The 18,855-nt window shown below is 38.6% G+C and overlaps 1 protein-coding gene across 1 annotated transcript in view; it reads left to right on the forward strand.

The window, feature by feature from the left end:
• Nucleotides 1–4,503: 4,503 nt before the first annotated feature.
• The window catches only part of LOC109042518 (uncharacterized), a 33,335-nt gene continuing 18,983 nt past the window's right edge, over nucleotides 4,504–18,855 (forward strand). The window contains exons 1-9 of the mRNA XM_019059313.2: nucleotides 4,504–5,167; nucleotides 7,461–7,605; nucleotides 8,671–8,952; nucleotides 9,977–10,108; nucleotides 10,741–10,912; nucleotides 11,415–11,539; nucleotides 13,364–13,485; nucleotides 14,289–14,507; nucleotides 16,084–16,325. Of these exons, the coding sequence (XP_018914858.2) occupies nucleotides 5,042–5,167; nucleotides 7,461–7,605; nucleotides 8,671–8,952; nucleotides 9,977–10,108; nucleotides 10,741–10,912; nucleotides 11,415–11,539; nucleotides 13,364–13,485; nucleotides 14,289–14,507; nucleotides 16,084–16,325 (1,565 nt within the window). The 5' untranslated portion in view covers nucleotides 4,504–5,041. The remainder of the gene's footprint in view (nucleotides 5,168–7,460; nucleotides 7,606–8,670; nucleotides 8,953–9,976; nucleotides 10,109–10,740; nucleotides 10,913–11,414; nucleotides 11,540–13,363; nucleotides 13,486–14,288; nucleotides 14,508–16,083; nucleotides 16,326–18,855) is intronic.

The raw sequence follows: 18,855 nt of genomic DNA on the forward strand, positions 1-18,855 counted from the left end.
TGTAAATTTGAGCATATTTTTACCAGGCAAGTGGAGGGCTTATAATAAACTCCAATATGATGAATGCACCGATTTTTGTTTAGTTTGATAGTTTTGATGATGTTTTCGCCTTCTTGCAAAATTTTAATGAGTATTCAAACTAGTTTCTTTTTTTTCTAGAGGCTTTTATCTCACCAGAAAAACTCAGCTAGGTTTAATTTTATCAGTTCAGATGTGAAGAAATGAAGTCTAAAATTCATTCGAAAATTTTCGGATTCCGTGTAGAAGAACTGGGACTGGGATGAAGGTAGAAACACAAGTGGTAGCTTGTTTGTCACAATTTGAAAATCCAAGCTTAAGCTCCAAGTGAGAAATTTCCTTTTTAACTTGGAAATTAACTTCTTTTTTTAATTATTTTTTTTCGAAGACTTCATTTAATTTGTTTATCCCATCTCCCCCCCCCCCCCCCTCCTCGATGTGGATTGTTCATGGAACCATGCACAGACTGAATAAAATAGATTAAAATGGGGACGCTCTGTCAATTAATTCTCCTTACCTGGCAAAGTCGGTAAACGCCTTCAAAATTGTTGATAGGCAAGTTATATTACAGCTGTGTTAATACCATTTTGAATGATTCTGTGAATGATTTATATTTACCATGTGTTAGTATAATCGTAATTATGGATGATTTGTACTAACAGCATGAACACAACTGTAACATAACTCGCCTATCACGTATGTTGAAGGCGTTTTACAGACTTTCGGGTGCAGACATATGCCACGATGTACACAGTTTTGTACACATCATGGCATATGTTTAACAAACGTAACCCTCACAAAATAGAACCGAATTTTGTCGACAAGAAACGACGCTTCTAGTCAAAATAACGTCTCAAGAATTATTTTTCTTCAGTGAGTGCCAATTGCTCTGGTAAAAGACTAGGTAATGCAGTTAAAAAAAAAAAAAAAAAAAAAAAAAAAAAAAAAAAAAAAAAAGCAAATTATCTCGCATAATAATTTCGACAGAGAGATTATGGGAAAAAAGTGGATACCTATATTATAGTGATCGTGCAAAACACTTTTTCAAGCGTGCCAGTAGGGCTCGCTTTTTTTAAAAAGTGTTTCTAAAGTGATTTTAAGCACTCGGATGTATGATGTAGTAGGTACAGCACACCGATCAACCCACGCTATTCAACGAGCGGTCCAAATATTTTTTCGTCGGACCCGTTTTTATTTCTTTGCGCCGCTATAGGTACTGTCAAGCCCTAATGATCATTCATCAAGCAACCTAATGAGCTTGCCAGGGGAAACACCTGAGAACATTTTCCCGTCGAAACCGTATTAATTCATTTGACAGAAGCCTCAAGTACTTAAGCTTTTTTACGCTAGAACGACTCAAATCTAGAAGCTTCTTTCTCGCTGCAACTTTTAGCCAATGAGCGTCTTGAGCTGCTGTCAAGTATACTATAGTCCATTTCGCGAAACCTTGGACTTTTTATTCGGCATTAAAATCCCTAAACTGGCAACGCATCAGTCTTTCACGCGATGACCCGATCTTTTTTCCCGGCACCTCTTTTGCTCACCGACGAGAGGCCGGCAACCCGTTCATTTTGAGGGCAGGAACATTAGGCACCCTTTATCCCTCCTCCATGACCCCTAGTATCCAAACTGAAACTTCTTTGTCGTTGAAAAATCCATCTACTGATAGTGAAAACGCACTGAAATTCCGTCCATTTATCTTGATTTTTAGTTGATGCACGGCAGTTCGTCGAAAATCGCGGTCGTGCGCGAATGCCTCATATCAGCTTAAAATCAAGATAACCGGATAGAATCTTTAAAATCAATTTGCATTCAACGTTCATGAATCAACATTTTCTCCCTTTGACAAAAAGTACCGATGGATACAAATAGCAATGACATGAAAATAGTGCGTGTCCAACATTTTAGTTAATCGACACGCTCTTCAAACATATTCAATATTCACGTTGGAATTTTCCTCTTGTTTCGTCTCTAAGAGGAAACCCATCGCTGATGAGAGGAATCGAATGCCTACCTAGGAATACCAAAAGCCCTGTGTATCGTGAAACATGTTTCTCCTTCATTCGACGAGGTAGGCACAACGTCCTACAATCAATGATAGTGGAATCCAAGTTGCATATCGTTGGGCGCCAAGCTGTGGCACTGCGGTATCACAGAGAGGGAATCCACGTTTGATTTTTCTGCGCAACAGAGGTGAAACATTCGTCGCGAGATACTTGTGATGAGTGTGGAAGTATATAATTTTATTGGCTAGAAAATTGAAAAATTTTGAGAGAAAACCTAGAGGAGCCCCTGCGCGGCCAAAAACCGCGAGGGGTCGTACATTTTTTGTCTCTTCCCGACAAATCGCATCTTCTCCAAAGTTAAATGCGTAGGTATTTTGTAATTCAATGGAGTGAACGGAAAAGAGGTCATGCAAGCACGAGCAGAGTCGTGAATGAAACTTCTGGAGTCGAGAAGTGCCGCAGCGGTGAACTGTCATGGGCAGGGCCGGATTAAGGGGGTGGCCACATGGGCCGCGGCCCATGGCGGCAAATTTTGCATTTTTTTAAAATATAGATATGAAAAAATCGGTTTCAGAAAAAAATTACAAACAAGAAAAGCGTCTTTCGGTGACACAAGAGACAGCACCTTTAATTCGTCACCTTCCGGTCAAAGTATCACAAGCGCCATGCGACGTTTTAAAATTTCCACCGTCATTTTATTTTTTTGCAGAGAAATCGTTCAACGAAGCTGTCCGAAAATTTCACCGAATTTTCTTTTTACTGCTGATAAAATTCAGTGAAATTTTCAAATAGATTCAACTAAAAATTTCTCTGTAAAAAAATAAAATCGCGGCGGAAATTTTGAAACGTCGCATGGCGCTTGTGATACTTTGGCCGGAAAGTGACGAATTAGTCGAGTTAAGAGAGAAATGCAATTGGCATGGAGCGGCGCGGCGCAGAGAGCAATGATGATGAGGACTTCAGATGAAAAAGAGAAGCCCTCAGCGCGGCGCGGCGGTCGGCATGTAACACATATTAGCGCCTTCAAGACTGCATGAATACTTCACGCATTGCGTCAAACACAGTGCGTGCAGCAGCGGTCGGCTCGATGAGAGAGGTCGGACAAAATTTGGAAACTTTAAACGCTTTATAACTCCGTTTATACAAGAATTTGATGTTCTGCAAGTGGTTCCATTGGTTTTCTCGTGTTTTCTTCCAGTAACACCCCTTGAACTTTAAAATGTGACGAAATAAACATCAACATTTGCAGTTTTTGTCAAAAATTGCATGTCCGACCTCTCTAATTGACGCAACTCACTGTGCGGCGGTCGGCATGGAACACATATTAGCACCTACAAGACAGCATGAATACTTCACGCATTGCGTCAAACACAGTACGTTCAGTTCAGCGACGGTCGGCGTGAAACGCATAGTGCCTACAAGACTGTAGGAATACTTCACGCATTGCGCCAAACACGGTGCGGTCAGCGCGGCGCGCCGGCGGAAGTTAAAATTATTAAACCACATTTATGTTTGTTCTTGCATAATTTTTACGTTCATTTCTTACAAATGGAAGGTCTTGTTCACACAGAGATAGGTTTACGGAACTTAACCTTCGCGCAAAGTTCCGTGAACTTTTGCTGGTAGTGTTGACAGGGCTTTTGCAAAAAATGTGCCCAACACGAGTAAACGCGTCTTATGAACCCCTCCCCTCCCCCTCCGGCTCGTTACTTGATGGTTTTTATTAATGTTTCGAAACGAATGAGAAGGGGCGGCAAAATACAGGCGGCCCATGGGCGGCAAGTAGGTAAATCCGGCCCTGTCAAAGGGTGTGGATTTTTTTAATCTTTTTGACCAAATTCTCCAAAGTTAATGACTTAATGTAGCGCCTTTTCATTCTCTGCGGGAGCGGAAGGAAAGGAATAACGTACAAGGCCAACAACAGAATCTAAAAATCCGGGGGCTAGGTTCTCCTTCATGGTAAATCGCAAGAGGGCATGGATTTTTTTTGTCTCTTTCCGACCAGTCACATCTCCTTCAATGTTCATACCTATCGCGTATTAATTTTCTCTCAGTGAATGGGGGCCCGCGCATATGCGCCCCCGGAAAATTCCAAGGGGGCATGAATTTTTGTTTCTTTCCCGACCGCAGTTACATCTTTTCCTAAATTACAAGCGCGTCTGTTATTTTCGCGGGAATAAGATTCTCTCTTTGGAAGACGCTTAACGGACGCGCTGGAATTTAAATCGCAATGATGACAGCTTTGAGCTTTTGTATCGAGTCCGATCTTCTTATCGCTTTTTTTCCGAGAGTAATTGGTGGACTATGAGCTGAAATAACGATCGTCGAACCACCTGGCGCTGACCAATGAACGGAAACGATAATGCCGGATGCAGCATGAAACCGCGAGATTCACATTCATGATGAACGAAATTTTAATTGAATTCCCTAGAACTGGACAGCCACGCGCGAAACGAAAATTTATAAGATATGGCTCAGCATTGATCGTGTTTAGTAATCGCATCCCACGCGAAGCGTAACCTAAATCGGGAAAGAGTGCACGTTAGAAAATCAAATCAATTTAATTAATTTTATTTTCAAATTTGGAATATTTATCAAAACGCCCTCCTTAACTTTGAACCGTTTATGGCTTTAATAAATGCATATTCTAGGAAAATAATCATGTTTAAAAGTGTTTTTCATTGAATTAAGCACAAATCTAATTTAGTTAAATTCGTCTGCATGAAATAGCTATAAAAATCTCTAAGTAGGTACTTTCATAACGAGATCCTAATTGGTGCCGGGTTTATAATCGAAGCACTTAAATAAAATAAATTTCTCATATCTGCTGGAAAGCAGATTTGTGTTTGTTTTTAGTTCATATCATCAATAAGCCCATCATGCCGTTCAGCTGATGTAGATCGAAGTAATTTTGGCAACGCTAAGATATATTGAGTTTCTACAATATCTTGATCTTGACCGTCAAACACGTGCGTGAAAGTTTGTTGAATTTGCAGAGGGTTTAGGCTGTCTTCAAAATGCCGTCGAATATAAGAGAGGACATGGAAAAATATGAGGAACAAGGTAGCCTCCACGAAATGTTCATCAGGCAAGCGAAACTGACACCGACGAATCCAGCTGTGGTCACGTACGACGGTCAACAGGTATTTCAAACCACTCATGAAATTTTTCCTCTGAGGATTCGTAGGGGAAAGGGGGTGAGAGCCAGAGGGACCTACCCTGTCCCCGTTAGAAAAAAAAACTACAATTATCGTTAAAAAACATTTATTTTCGTGATCTTGCATGCAAATAAATGTGGAAAAGTATCATTACTCAGAATTCTGGATAAAAAATGTTAATTCGGTTACGCGTAACACATTCACAAATACCTGTACCTTCAACATTTTAAGGTCTCAAAGTTGCAATCTTTATATTATTCTACATACCTAATTCTAAATTGTTGCAAATGTAAACAATTTCCAGTGATAATTGTAGTTTTTTCCTATGAATTTTGTCCCCCTATTAGAAAATTCCAGGTACCATTTTCGTTATCGTGAAATAATCCAGCAAAGAGCAACTTTACTCTCTAGCAAAAATAAGAAAGGCAAGAAAATTTCTCTTTGTCGAAATGTGTGATTAGTTAATCTGTGAAGGTTTGTAGTAAATAACGAAACATTCAAATATTAACTGACCGAGAGTTATAATGACCGAGTGAGAACATTGACTTTTGGCTTGAATCGCCCGAACGTTGTTGGGTGTGGGTGATTGTGAAATGATTATCCTCTGCGCTTACTTAATTAAAATTGATTAAAAATGAGGAATTCGTGGAATATTGGCATCATTAAGTGTGATATGGCGACACGCGTTCTCTTGAACACGATAAGAATTAGAGGCTTTTAAAAAAGCAGAGCGAATATTTAGACCGCTCGATGTGGCACGCGTCGTAACCCTGCGATGCACCGTAACGGTTCAGACCTTCGACACATTATCGATTGAATTTATATTTGAGGAATTATGGGAAAATTCTCGTTCGTAGAAAAGATTTATAACAATATTTAATCTATATACCTAGTTGAAGTCTCCTATAAAAGATTCTTCTGAAAATATTTGACATCAAACGGCTAGATGGCTGCAGTAGTTGGGTCAAAATAAAAACATTTTCTTCAACATTTTTCCCCCTCAAATTAGGCCCTCAAAATTGCCGAGGAACGAATACATTTTTGTGAGTTATGGCGATACATATGCACGTAGGATTGGACTCATGACAAATGGTTATCATCATAAATATAAGTGCTGAATTCACAATCTTCGGGTTCAATCGGAACTCCTTAGTTTCGGCAGATATGCACTTTAACTTCCGTGGAGTTGTTTCCTGTTAAAGCGAGCTTCTGGCAACGGCCGGCGAGGCTTGTAAGATCCCTCTATTTTTCTCCAGAGAGCAGGGCCGGATTTAGGGGGTGGCCACATGGGCCGCGGCCCACCACGGCGGCAAATTTAGGGGGCGGCAAATTTTGAAATTTTTTCAGATGTAGGTATCAAAAAAAATCGGATTCAGAAAAAAATTACGAACTAGAAAAGGCCATAAAGTCTCTCATTTCCTGAGAGTAAAGGTGTGGTAATTTCTCATTTTGTTGTCTTTCGGTGATACAAGAAATAGCACCTTTAATTAGTCGAGTTAAGAGAGAAACCAAACACGCAATATGGCCTTGAACGGCGCGCTGCAGAGAGCAATGATAACGAAGACTTCACATGAAAAGGAGAAGCCCTCGACGCGGCGCGGCGGTCGCGTTGGCACGTAACACATATTAGCGCCTACAAAACTGCATGAATACTTCACGCATTGCGTCAAACACAGTGCGGTCCGCAGCGGTCGGCGTGAGACGCATAGCGCCTCCAAGGCCGTAGGAATACCTCATGCATTGCGCAAAACATAGTAAGGTCAGCGCAGCGCGGCGGTGGAGGTTAAGATTATTAAACCACATTTATGTTTGTTCTTTCACAATTTTATTGTTCATTTCTTATAAATGGAAGGCGTTGTCCACAAAGCGATAGATTTACGAGACTTATTTTTCACGCAAAAATCTGTGAACTTTTGCTAGTAGTGTTGACAGGGCTTTTGCAAAAAATGTGTCCATCACGATTTAACGCGTCTTATGCACCCCTCCCCTCCTCCTCCGGCATGTTCACTTGATGGTTTTGATTGATTTTTCAAAACGAATGAGGAGGGGGCGGCAAAATACAGGCGGCCCATGGGCGGCAAGTAGGTAAATCCGGCCCTGCCAGAGAGTTTTCTTACTCAATTAGAAACAGCATTCATTTTGCCTCACAAATGTAATTACCTTGAGGTGTTTTAGTGTTCTAAAAAAATGATGAAAAGATAATCAATGGATTTGTTTTATTTATCATTCGTAACCTTATGGATGATTATGAGTCTATGTAATATTAACCGTGTTACAGATTAATTACCAGCAGCTGGACGAAATGAGCGACATTTTATCGAAAAAGCTTCAAGTCTTAGGAGTGAAAAGAAACACGGTGGTTGGCATTCTAATGGAGAGATGCCTAGAATACACCATTAGCTACATCGCCATTCTTAAAGCAGGTACATGATGTAATGCCAATGATTATGCGTAACGTACCAATAGAATCTGTGCCTTCCACATTTGGATGATATTGTGTCAATACACAATAGTGGTATCTATAGTCCCTTACGCAATTCATGGTTTACTTTTTATGGTTGCACGTATCTTAATAGAAAATAAGAAAATTGTGAGAGATCTTATTTGAAAGTTTAATCGTAAATTACCCATTTGCCAAATGAACTTTATGATAACACTAGCCGTTCTAGGTGCGCTTTGCGCACCCGTCACGACTAGCCAAGAGGTTGCGCCCTCTGGACCCCCAGTCGCTACGCGAGTGACTTCGGTTCGATCCGCGAGCCTTTTTCCTAAGTAGTTGCATGGAGAAAAAAAATGAGGTAATTGCATCTTGAGGTTTGTTTACCCTGTGACGCAGGCCGGTACAACCTGGCCAGCGAAATCCGGAATTCGAAATATGAAAAACGGACCATAATGTCCGATTTTTTTACTTAAATCAACTCATGATATAATTTTAAGAACTTTTTATAGAATGACTTTTTTCCATAAATTACACCATTTCCAAGAAAATCGATGATAAACGTCGCTGTACCGACCTACGTTAGCAAAAAAATTCCAAGATGCCCGAAATGCAAACACCTCCTTTTTTTTCTCTATGAAGTAGTTGGATATTTGATCAGTATGATGTATACATTTTGGAGATTCTCAAGACAAACATGATTTTGTCACAGAATATTGTTACCGGAGCGTGCCATCATTTGCAAATTAATATGGAGATGAGGCAATGATGAGGATCGATTATTTCTTCAAAAATGCATTTGATTGGGACGACAGTCCCATTGGGTGGAGGAAAGTGACAACCGCGTGGATAGCTCCCGCGATTTGACTCACTGAATTAGCAAAAGTTGATCTTTATTTCTTGAGAAGATTTTGGTGGCGCAGCCGTCTTAAAACTGCACGTCGCACTCAACATTATTCCCAGCCCATTTATTTATTTTTTAAAAAAGAGCCATAGCTTGGCTCCTCCTTGTTCAATTCGGTCCTTTTGATATTGCATTTCGACATTCCAGGTGGAGCATACTTACCCCTTGAGCTGTCATACCCACCCTCCTTACTCGAAAAAGTCATGGAGGACGCGCAACCGGTTGTCGTGTGCACAAAGTCAGTCTATGAATCCAAACTAAGCGGCAGGAACACAAAACTCTTGATGATAGAAGGTACATGGACTGAATGGGCGTCCGATATCCTCTCAAACACACCAGGAATTGATACTGTGCCGAACTGGGTGAAAGTTTCCCTGGATGACATGGCATATACTGTGTATTCATCGGGCACAACAGGACAACCCAAAGGTATATCTTTGTAGCATAATCAGGTCATATATCGTAGTTTCCTAAACGAGGGAATGCACTGAACTACTTAATTTAAAGTTGAACTTCTTTTTATCGGGCTGCATTTTGTTTGATGATATTTCCTTTCTCCCGATCACTTGTTATCCGATTTTAGACGATAGCTATTTCGATGTTAATCATCATCATCAGGTCACTTCGACTTCGATTTGGTCAACACTAAAAGTCACATCGTATATTATTAAAATTTACTAAAATTTACTTTAAGTAATAGTGTTTTTTTAGTAAATTTTAGTAAATTTTATTAAATTTTAGTAAATTTTAGTAAATTTTAGTAAATTTTAATAATATACGATGTGACTTTCAGTATTTATCAAATCGAAGTCGAAGTGACCTGATGATGATGATTAACATCGGAATAGCTATCGTCTAAAATCGGATAACAAGTGATCGGGAGAAAGGTAATATCATCAAACAAAAGCACTGAACTACATTTAAAGGGCTTGGAGGACAAGGCGCATAAGTGCAGTTTTTGCTTTTTCGCAAAATACGTGATTGAAGTTTCGAAATTACATGGATCCTTATGGCGGAAAGACAGTTCAAACTGACTTGTTGATGCTTAAAAATTGAAAAGGATTGAATTTTGTTTACAGAATATGCATTAAGACTAGTTTTACTTGAATTCATTGATTACTCAATTTTTTCAAAAACTGCACTTATGCGCCTTGTAGTCCAAGCCTCTCATTCGAACGTCACAAATTTCCACCCGTAAATTGTTTTTAATAGAAAACTCGTCGTTATTCAAACAGAGGACCTTAGTTTTATTTCAACGTCGCAAAATTCCTTATCGTAAATTGTACTTCAACGAGAAGACTTTTGGGAATATCTCACTGGAAATTTCACTGAATTTTTCGACTGGTTACATGCAAAAATTAATACAATTTGGGGCAGATATTGCACAGCCGGTATTTGTGCCAAAGATTAACTTTCTCGAGTCCATTTTGCAACTTTTTTGTGCACATTGCAGGTATTCAATGCCCCCACCGAGGAGCTGTGTTTTCGTACCACTGGCGTCATCTCGCACACCCTTACGAAGACAACGAAAGAGAGGCGTGTAACATTTTTTTCGTCTGGGAAATGTTTCGGCCACTTTGCAAGGGTAAGCATATTTCATAAGAACGATTTAGGATTTGGAACTCGGACTTAGTTTGAAACTGATAGGCTGACACTTAACTAAAAATCGCAACCTTTTCAGCAGTCAATATTGACCTTGTGTTTGCATAGCCGTTTTTTATTGCAATTTAAAGTCGTAATTAAATATGCCTCCAAAAATGTATTGCCGCATCTAGTGCAAATAGGAAAACCCTCATTTCTCGTCACTTTGTTCAGATGCGCCATTCTACTCGAAAGTGAGGAAGGAGGTAAAAATTGCCCATCCCCTCCTCCTCCCTCCGTCGGGAAGAAGAAGAAATCGTGAAAAAACACGTTCACTCGGAACGGGAACAGGTCACTAAGAAGAAAACATTTTCAGAAAACAGCCTTTTCGACAGAACCTATTTTTCAGGGAGGGATTTCTCAGGCTCGAACATACAAAACTTGAATATGTTCGTGAGAGTTGTTTGAAAACGCAAATACCTACAAAAAAAAAACAAAAAAGTTAAGAATTACTTAATTTTTGCCAATGTAGGATTTTAGGCGAGTACTTTAAATCGATTTTACATTAATTGCATATAAATATTATTCTAAAATATTTCAGCTACACCACCGTGTTCTTTTTTTTTCTCCATTTAGGAATACCTCTTTACATCATTCCGGACGATGTGATATACGACCCACCAAAACTCATTAAATTCATTTCTGATCACAAGATCACTCGCATACTCGTTACTCCTTCCTTAATGCAAGCCATCGTCGATTCTAACATCGATCAGTCCAACCTTCGCTCAGCATTCCAGACTATGCGGTTTGTTTTTTTATTCTTTTAAATCCATTTACGAAGTAAATAAAACTATGAGCTTGAACACTCATACTTAAATTTTTCCAATCGTCATTTTTAGTATTCAGTACCCTATGTTGAAATGAGTTGAGAAAAGAGTCTCCATTTTCACCATTCAGTACTAGAAATACTGTGCAGAATTTCAATTACAATTTTTTCGTGGCAAAATAATGCTTTCATAGAAGGAGGGAAACATGTAAACTGCATTGTAAGATATAACAGTAGGAAAAATAACCAAGTTTACCAGCTGCATCATGCATTTTTTGGCATAGCGAATGTAATAAAGACATAATATGCGATCTTCAAATGACTTCCAACGTTTTCCTCCGTCAAAACAATGAAGTTGTTCATAGGAGAGAAATCATGAAATTTAGAGTACGATGCTTAACTTTTATAAAAATTCGATCGAATATGGTCAAGTTTTGGTATTTATGGATACTTACTCTTTTTGTTAAACAATCGGTTGCAGGAAGATCGTGTTTTGCGGAGAGGTCGTAACAACATTACTCAGAGATAAAGTAGCAGTATTATTTCCATGGATCCAGTTACTGAATCTTTACAGCGTTTCAGAGTGTCATGATGTCTCTTGCGCAGGTGAAAATTTTATGTTTGTTATGTCTCGTCTGCGGCTGCGATAGGATTGCGCGAATGCCACCTGTTTTACCTTTTTGGAGATGCACAGTATTGCGCGAATTTTTCTGGTACTGTAAACTCACATGTTTGCGTGAATATTCAATATTCAACAAGGGAGCGTTAATCTGGCAACCTTGGTAGTTTGTGGTAGATAACTATTTTTATGTTTTATTTTTAATACATGTTTTTAAAAACTAAACACAGTTTTTCTGAAAAGTTTCTGCGAATTTACCTAAATGATCTCAAATAAAAGTATCGAAAATTTCGACGCGATATTTTCGTTCGTTATATAATCTTTTAATTTCAACAAAAAGAAAAAATTAGATATCATCCGAGTTTCTGAATCGTTACAATGAGAATACATATTTTCCCATTAATTATGGTAAAAACTAGAGCAGTAAGTCGAGATGATGACACGCAGTCCTACAGCGTTCCTACAATCTTGTAGGCGCTAATATGCGTTTCAAGCCAACTGACCGACTGCACTGCGGTTGGCGCAATGCGAGAAGTATTCATGAAGTCTTGCAGGCGCTAATACACGTTTAACGCCGCCGGCCGCACTGTGTTTGGCACGATTCTTCGCACTCGCGTTAGAATAATCGCGGCATCGAATAATAGAGCTTATAAGGTCTATGTTGTGTTTCGACGCCGTATGAGCATTCCAACGTTGCCTCGTTTCTCCCGATTAAATATTTTTTCCGAGAAAAGTTAGGAAAGTTCTTTATACCCACGACCATTTTTCAATCTTTTCACTTCATTTATCATCAGGAGGTAAGACATCGATGACTTGTCAACAAACTAACCTAAACTAGCGTTAACATAAAATGCGTTTACTTTCCAACTGTTTCCTGTTTTGCCAAACTTCTACCTTAAATTAACTTCATTTTAAATTCGCGCATTCCTATAGCAGATGTTAAGGTTTCTATTCGCGCAATCCTTGTGCCTTTTTTGCGCAATCTTCATATATTTTCTTAGACCTCTCGCGCAATCCTGGATTACCGTCGTCTGCATGGGTAGAACTAGGAACTTTTTATGAGGAAGACAGAAGGGCACCTCAGCAGAGGGCATCTGGGGGGGGGGGGGGGGGCGCCAGGAGACACTCCACCAAGGGAAATCTGTGGGGCTCCCCCAGATCCAAATGACGGTTCGGGAAATTTTTTCAGCTTCAAATGGAGGGTCAGGAGAGTCTTCTGGGAAAATGTTGAAAACTTGAGTCGTTTAAGGAGCGATTTTGAGCTATTCGCACCGAAAAATTGATCCTATTACAATATCAAAGATAAACGATATGTCACACACGTACTTAGCGAAATTTTAAACCGGACTATGATTTTTGGGCAGATAGAGTTTGCTAAAGTTAGAGCATACTACTCCTGATGCATATCCAACTGACTAGCGTCACTTCCCTCCTCTCAATTCAATCTATCTCTCTGATGAAAGGTCAAAGTTTTGGGCGAGGGATGAGCATCACTTAAAGTAAGATATATCGATGGTGAAATTCCCAAACCACGTATCTCGATTTGCGACGTTGCAGACTTCCTGTCATACTTTATTTTTTGAATAGAGAGCTACTTAACGCCAATTCTCAAAAAAGTCCGTGATTTTTGTTTCCGTGCGTAGAGAATTCTGATAATTTTTCAAGGAATGATGTTGATTTGTTCTACTTTAAAAAATAAAACAGGAGCGGAGATTTTTAAACATCACAAACGAGATACGTGGTTTGGGAGTTTCACCATCGATATGTTCTATTAGTAAAGACAATTTACTTGTTATGTACTTCTCATGCAGATATCTCTAGAGCGAGCGAAAAAGAGGACAAAGTTTGCAGTGTCGGAAAATTACTACCAGGAGTTCATGTTGTTGTGATGGACGAGAATGGAAACGTCAAAAACTGTGATGAACCAGGGGAGGTAATGTGAAATCCGATTATATATTATATCCTTCGTGACCTCAGTATGCATAACGAACAACGCGAAAAATCGCTGATTTTCAGCCGATTTTGCCGATTGTTGTTTTTAAATGGTAAAATTCTGAGGGAAAAAAATAATAAAAGCCTAAAGTTTGAATATGATTCTTAACCAAAATTTTATGATCTTTAAATTATTAATCTCTTATAATTTTTTTGTTGGACGTACACTTTTTGAGTTATAAAGAAAAACTGTATGCAGGTCCTTTTTGAAAATCGCTGTAGGCCGCCATTTTAAAAAACTGCGATTTGACCACTTTCCAGATGGAATTTTTGGGTTAACTTTTTTTCTGTCTTATTGGGCACCTAGAGACTCTATATTCCGAAAAGTTTGTGCTGATTTTTCCGAGGTAAAAAGCTAGATTTACTGGACTATTCTGTCGTGCTAAGGAAGAACGCGCCGTGTGAGCCTTCAGACGTTGCCGAATTTCCTTCGATAAGACAGAATTTACCGGGAAAATTGTAAATATTTTCCCCCAAAATTTTCAGACAATTTTGTACGCAATTTAATCTAAAATATCTGGAAATTTTAAGGAAAATATGCAAGAATGTGGTCAAAAATACATGTTTTATCGAGAGAAATTTTGCGACTCTCGAATGTTCATACGGCGTTTTTCCTTAGCACGGCAGTAATGGAATATAAGGCTCTCTAAAATATTTATAGAGTTTTAGTGTCCCGCTGATTGGATCATTCCTATTTCTGAATGTTAGTTAATGTGGATACTTTAATTTTTTGCCATTCTACAGATTTTTGTGGGAGGTCCGACATTGGCTATAGGCTACCTGAACAAACCGGAGTTGAACGCGGTGCGCTTTATTCAAACTCCACCCTCAATCGCGCCAAAAGTTGGACCGCGACTTTACCGAACTGGTGACTGGGGTTACGCCACAGCCGACGGCTCCCTTGAAATTTTTGGCAGATGCGACTCCATGGTCAAGATCCGCGGCTACAGTATCGAAATAAAGGTCAGTTATCCAAGATTATTTAAAGCCCCGTCTCAAGGTTGCGGATAAAAGGAGAATAATGGCAAGGATTTGGGTGCCCCTAGAAGAACCGTACCTCAGGGGCTCATTGCGCGGATCCAACAAATTAGCAACATTGTTTTTCTCCATTTAAACCTTTGGAAATGTATCGATTCCCGAAGGGGCAGGTGCTCTGACAAGAATCGATTATTTGACATGGGTTTAAATGGAGGAAATCTGGCGTAGCAAAATTGCTGTGTCCGCCTACGCAGGCAGGCTTCGCGACGACCTACAGATTTGACAATGCCCGGGCGGTAAGGAGCTACTTGCGAGGCAATGCTACTAAGGTTTCCAATTTTTTTTATGCCAGAAGTAAAACCTGCAAAGTTAAATAATTTCTATTTTTACAAGAAATAATATCATAGCTAAATAGAAAAAACTGTCTCGTAAATGGTATCATCAAATTAATACTGCAAGGAACTTATTAAAACGAAGTTACAATTTAATGCAAAAATATTGCAATTTTCACTATGAATATGCAATATTTTTACTATAATTGGTCAATAAAGTCCGCTTTTAAAGTATCAATCACACGAGTTCCGTATGTCAGGAAAATAGGCAATCAGCAATGCAGAGGACGATTTCACATTTTATTGCGGTAAATCACGAAAAGAGGAGCCCCTTCCAAACACAATGAACGCAACATACACAACACTCCGATCCCATCAGCAACAATTTTACCCTATAATGGTTGATCTCTTGATTGAAATCTTTGCCACTTGGGAATTAATTTGCTTCCTTTTAATATTTTATAGACGTAGAATCTTATTGAACGATTCATACGATCAGCATAACAAGGCTACGATAGTTCTTAATTGCAAAATGTGGTCTATTTATCGGCCATTGACAGGTATAAAGTCACGATTTCGTTTGAGACGTACATCACACCTCCCACTCCCTGGTGACATAGTGGCTGTCGGAAAGCACTTCAAGGAAATTGTTGAAATTTACGTCAAGGATGCTACTTTTCAATATGTTTATGGTCAAATTACGTGAAAAAGTCCTTAAAACCTATCACTAATTCTTTTACAGATTTTTCTCCCCTTTTTTGAACATTTTATGGGAGTGTTAAAGTACCATAGATTTTTAAAGAGGTTTTTTATAACTTTTTTTTGTATCAAATATTACCTCTCAAAAAATATATTTGAAAAATAACGATGAACTTTTACGCAAGTTTTAACCTTTTTTCAAGATTTTCGGATTTCCCACTTTACAAGTAAATTAAACATTTTGTGAGAATACTGGTTTTACATCTGCATCACAAGGCGAGAAAATCAAATGACGCATTTTTTAATTAGAAAGGAAACATTTTGATGAGACGTGTTACCAGTGACGAGACGTGGATGTTCGATTATCGATATTTCCTCATTTGTAGCTATGCTGAAAAATCGATTATTAAGGTGCTCTTTGCGAACACCCTGTTTATCGATCCTTTTCCATTGCTTTAAATGGCAGATTAATCGATAAATCGCAAAGCACGCCACGCCACTGCATCTTACGATCATGATTGTTGGAACAGGCGGTGGAGGCAATGTTACAAGAGTTGCCGATGGTCAGTTCATGCTGTGTGTTGGCCGAGGGATCGGAAGGCTCTGAGAAAATCTTGATCGCATATCTCGTCCTCAAACCTGCAGAGCCGGAATCTCTCGAATCAAAAGATCTGGAGACTTCTTCAAAGGCTATCACACGGAAAATCAGGACCATATTGAAGACAAAGCTACCTTTCTACATGATACCATCACTCTTCGTTTACCTGTCCAGGTGAGGATACAAGCTACACTTCAAAGAGCACAATAGAACTACAATATTGATATAAATTTTCTCTCCAATGCAATGAAATTACAATTTTTGTTTCACCGCTACACTTCAATATTTTTACATAATCCTATCGACAAATTTCCGATCATGCACATGTAACGAGAGACAGGATTGGAACTAATTTTTTCATCGTGAAAAATTTCAGTAAGATGCGCCCCTTCAATTAGAGGATAGGCAACATACGCAACTCGACAGCAGTTACAATATTTAGCGGCTCTGGTGCTTGCACTAGAGCTGCTATTCCGGACGGTCCCAGCTGGGGAGTATCAATGCAGCATGTTACATTGTAGAGACCGCGCGTTGGTTGATGGGAATCGGCGCCATTTTCGGCTATGTTCCTTGTCATGACTTTATTTTATTGCATACTGTTTTATTGTTAGTCAATGCTATGTTGTGTATTGTATTTTTGGAATCATGGTGATACAGTCAACAATTCAAAACTTGTTTGTGCTTTTATCTCGTGATGGAAAAAATGTACTTTACGTTCAAAATTTGAAAATTTGAATTTTAAAGTTTTCGCGGTTAAGGAAGCTTTAACCACTGGGTTGGAGCTTCCTAGTCATTTACTCGATATCAGCTGATAGCAAACAAAGGTTACCAGGGAAACCGTAAACGTCTAACAACTATCGTGGCCATTGGGGCGATTATTGAAATGATATCGACTGTATGTCGCCGCTTACGACAGGACATAGCCCTATCTTAACTGTGTAATATATCGCAATTCGATATTGTTTTGATTTTTAAAAGGAGCAATTCATTCATACAGTTCCGATTAGTTTTGGCGAACGGGCCCTTAACCTACGGCACTCGGCTCATGGGAATTTTTTAACTCTAAATTTTTTAACCTAACTCTTCCATTCCGGGAACATATTTATTGAAAACGGCGACTTTTTCAACAGTCCTATTTTTATCTACAACATCTAAGTGGCCCTTCATAATCATTTAATTTTGGCCCCTGGCCAGAAAAAGGTTCGGAAATTGCAGTGATTTTGCCGAAAATGCTGAAGTAAGTAAATTTGGGCATTTTTTTTCCTTCTTCAAACTCTGTGGAGAAGCACTTCTCCTCCAGTACATCTATTTTTTTACTTATCTCTCGCAAGGTACATTTACAGAAGGTGTGTTCCAGTATTAACAGTTCAGATTCGTTGTTTTTTTATTATAACGCTTATTTCGGAAAGCAATTATTACATTGTTCAATTCTACTGACTTTCAACACTCGATTATACTCCCGGCAAATTCTGCAGCAGCGTTTCAAATGTTGACTCTAATGCTTCCAACAGCCATCCGATGTCTAAGGGTTTATTCCTAGATTTAGGGATTTTCCGGAATTTCCAGGGATTTAGGGATTTTTCAGGAAATCTAGGGATTTTTTTTTGATGAGGTAAAGTTACCAAAAATCAACTTTTTAACCTCAATTATAGCTTCGACAATCGAAAACATTTTTTCATCTATATTTTGTAGGCCTTTTTGGCAACACTATTTTCCCCGCAAATAAGCCGGAAATTAAAACGATTGTGTCCTTCGATGTACTTGACATTCAACTGCATTCAACCTGTTAATAATAAGAAATCAACTAATATTCTTTCATTTTATTGGTCTGGATTAGCACTGCTTTCAGAGAGCGCCAAAATTCAAACGAGCCAATCAGATTTAAATATTGCAAATCGCTACATCGAATGACATCATGATTCTTCATAAAAAAATGGCGCTTTTTGCAAAATCTAGGGATTTTTTAAGTATATTTGAGCAAATCTGGGGATTTAGGGATTTTTAGCGAAATCTAGGCATTTTTTTTCTTCCCCGCTAGGGATTTAATATCGGAAGACTGGCTTCCAGTATCGCAGCGTTGATCGTCGCTGATGTCGAAATGGAACCTAATGCCGGACTTACTGTAACACCTCCATTCCTCAATTCCGGTGAGGAATACGTCTCTACCCTTAACTCAATATAAATATACAAATTGATAAGTGAGTGCTTTAGTCTCCTGAAAACAGAATTGCGAAACTTAAAATTGGAGAAAAATGATGAGTAAATGAAAAAATGGAACCAATTGATGGAAAAGTCGCATGCCATTCTGACACAAAATATGGCGTCTATCGAATCACCTTAACTAAATAAAATAACCAAATTTTCAACTCTCAAACTATCAACTATCAACTATCAAAATTCAAACTATCAAAATTTCCAACAATGACAAAAATGATTGTAATATACCTATAATGTAATGAAATATACACGCTCTAATCATTTAATTTGTATTACCTTTATGTTATGTACCTACATGTTATACTATTTTTATAATAAATTTTGCCAACATGCTTTTCAATTCAGTCTACAACATTTCATTCCGACGTGGCAATAATGATTTATAATGCCCCTAATACATTAAAATGAATTACAATAGTAATGCCGCATTATAATGTCGTATTATACATCGCAACGATTCATGTCCTACTGATTATTGATTATTGTA

Source organism: Bemisia tabaci, chromosome 4 (genome assembly GCF_918797505.1).
Source record: "Bemisia tabaci chromosome 4, PGI_BMITA_v3".
Taxonomy (NCBI): domain Eukaryota; kingdom Metazoa; phylum Arthropoda; class Insecta; order Hemiptera; family Aleyrodidae; genus Bemisia; species Bemisia tabaci.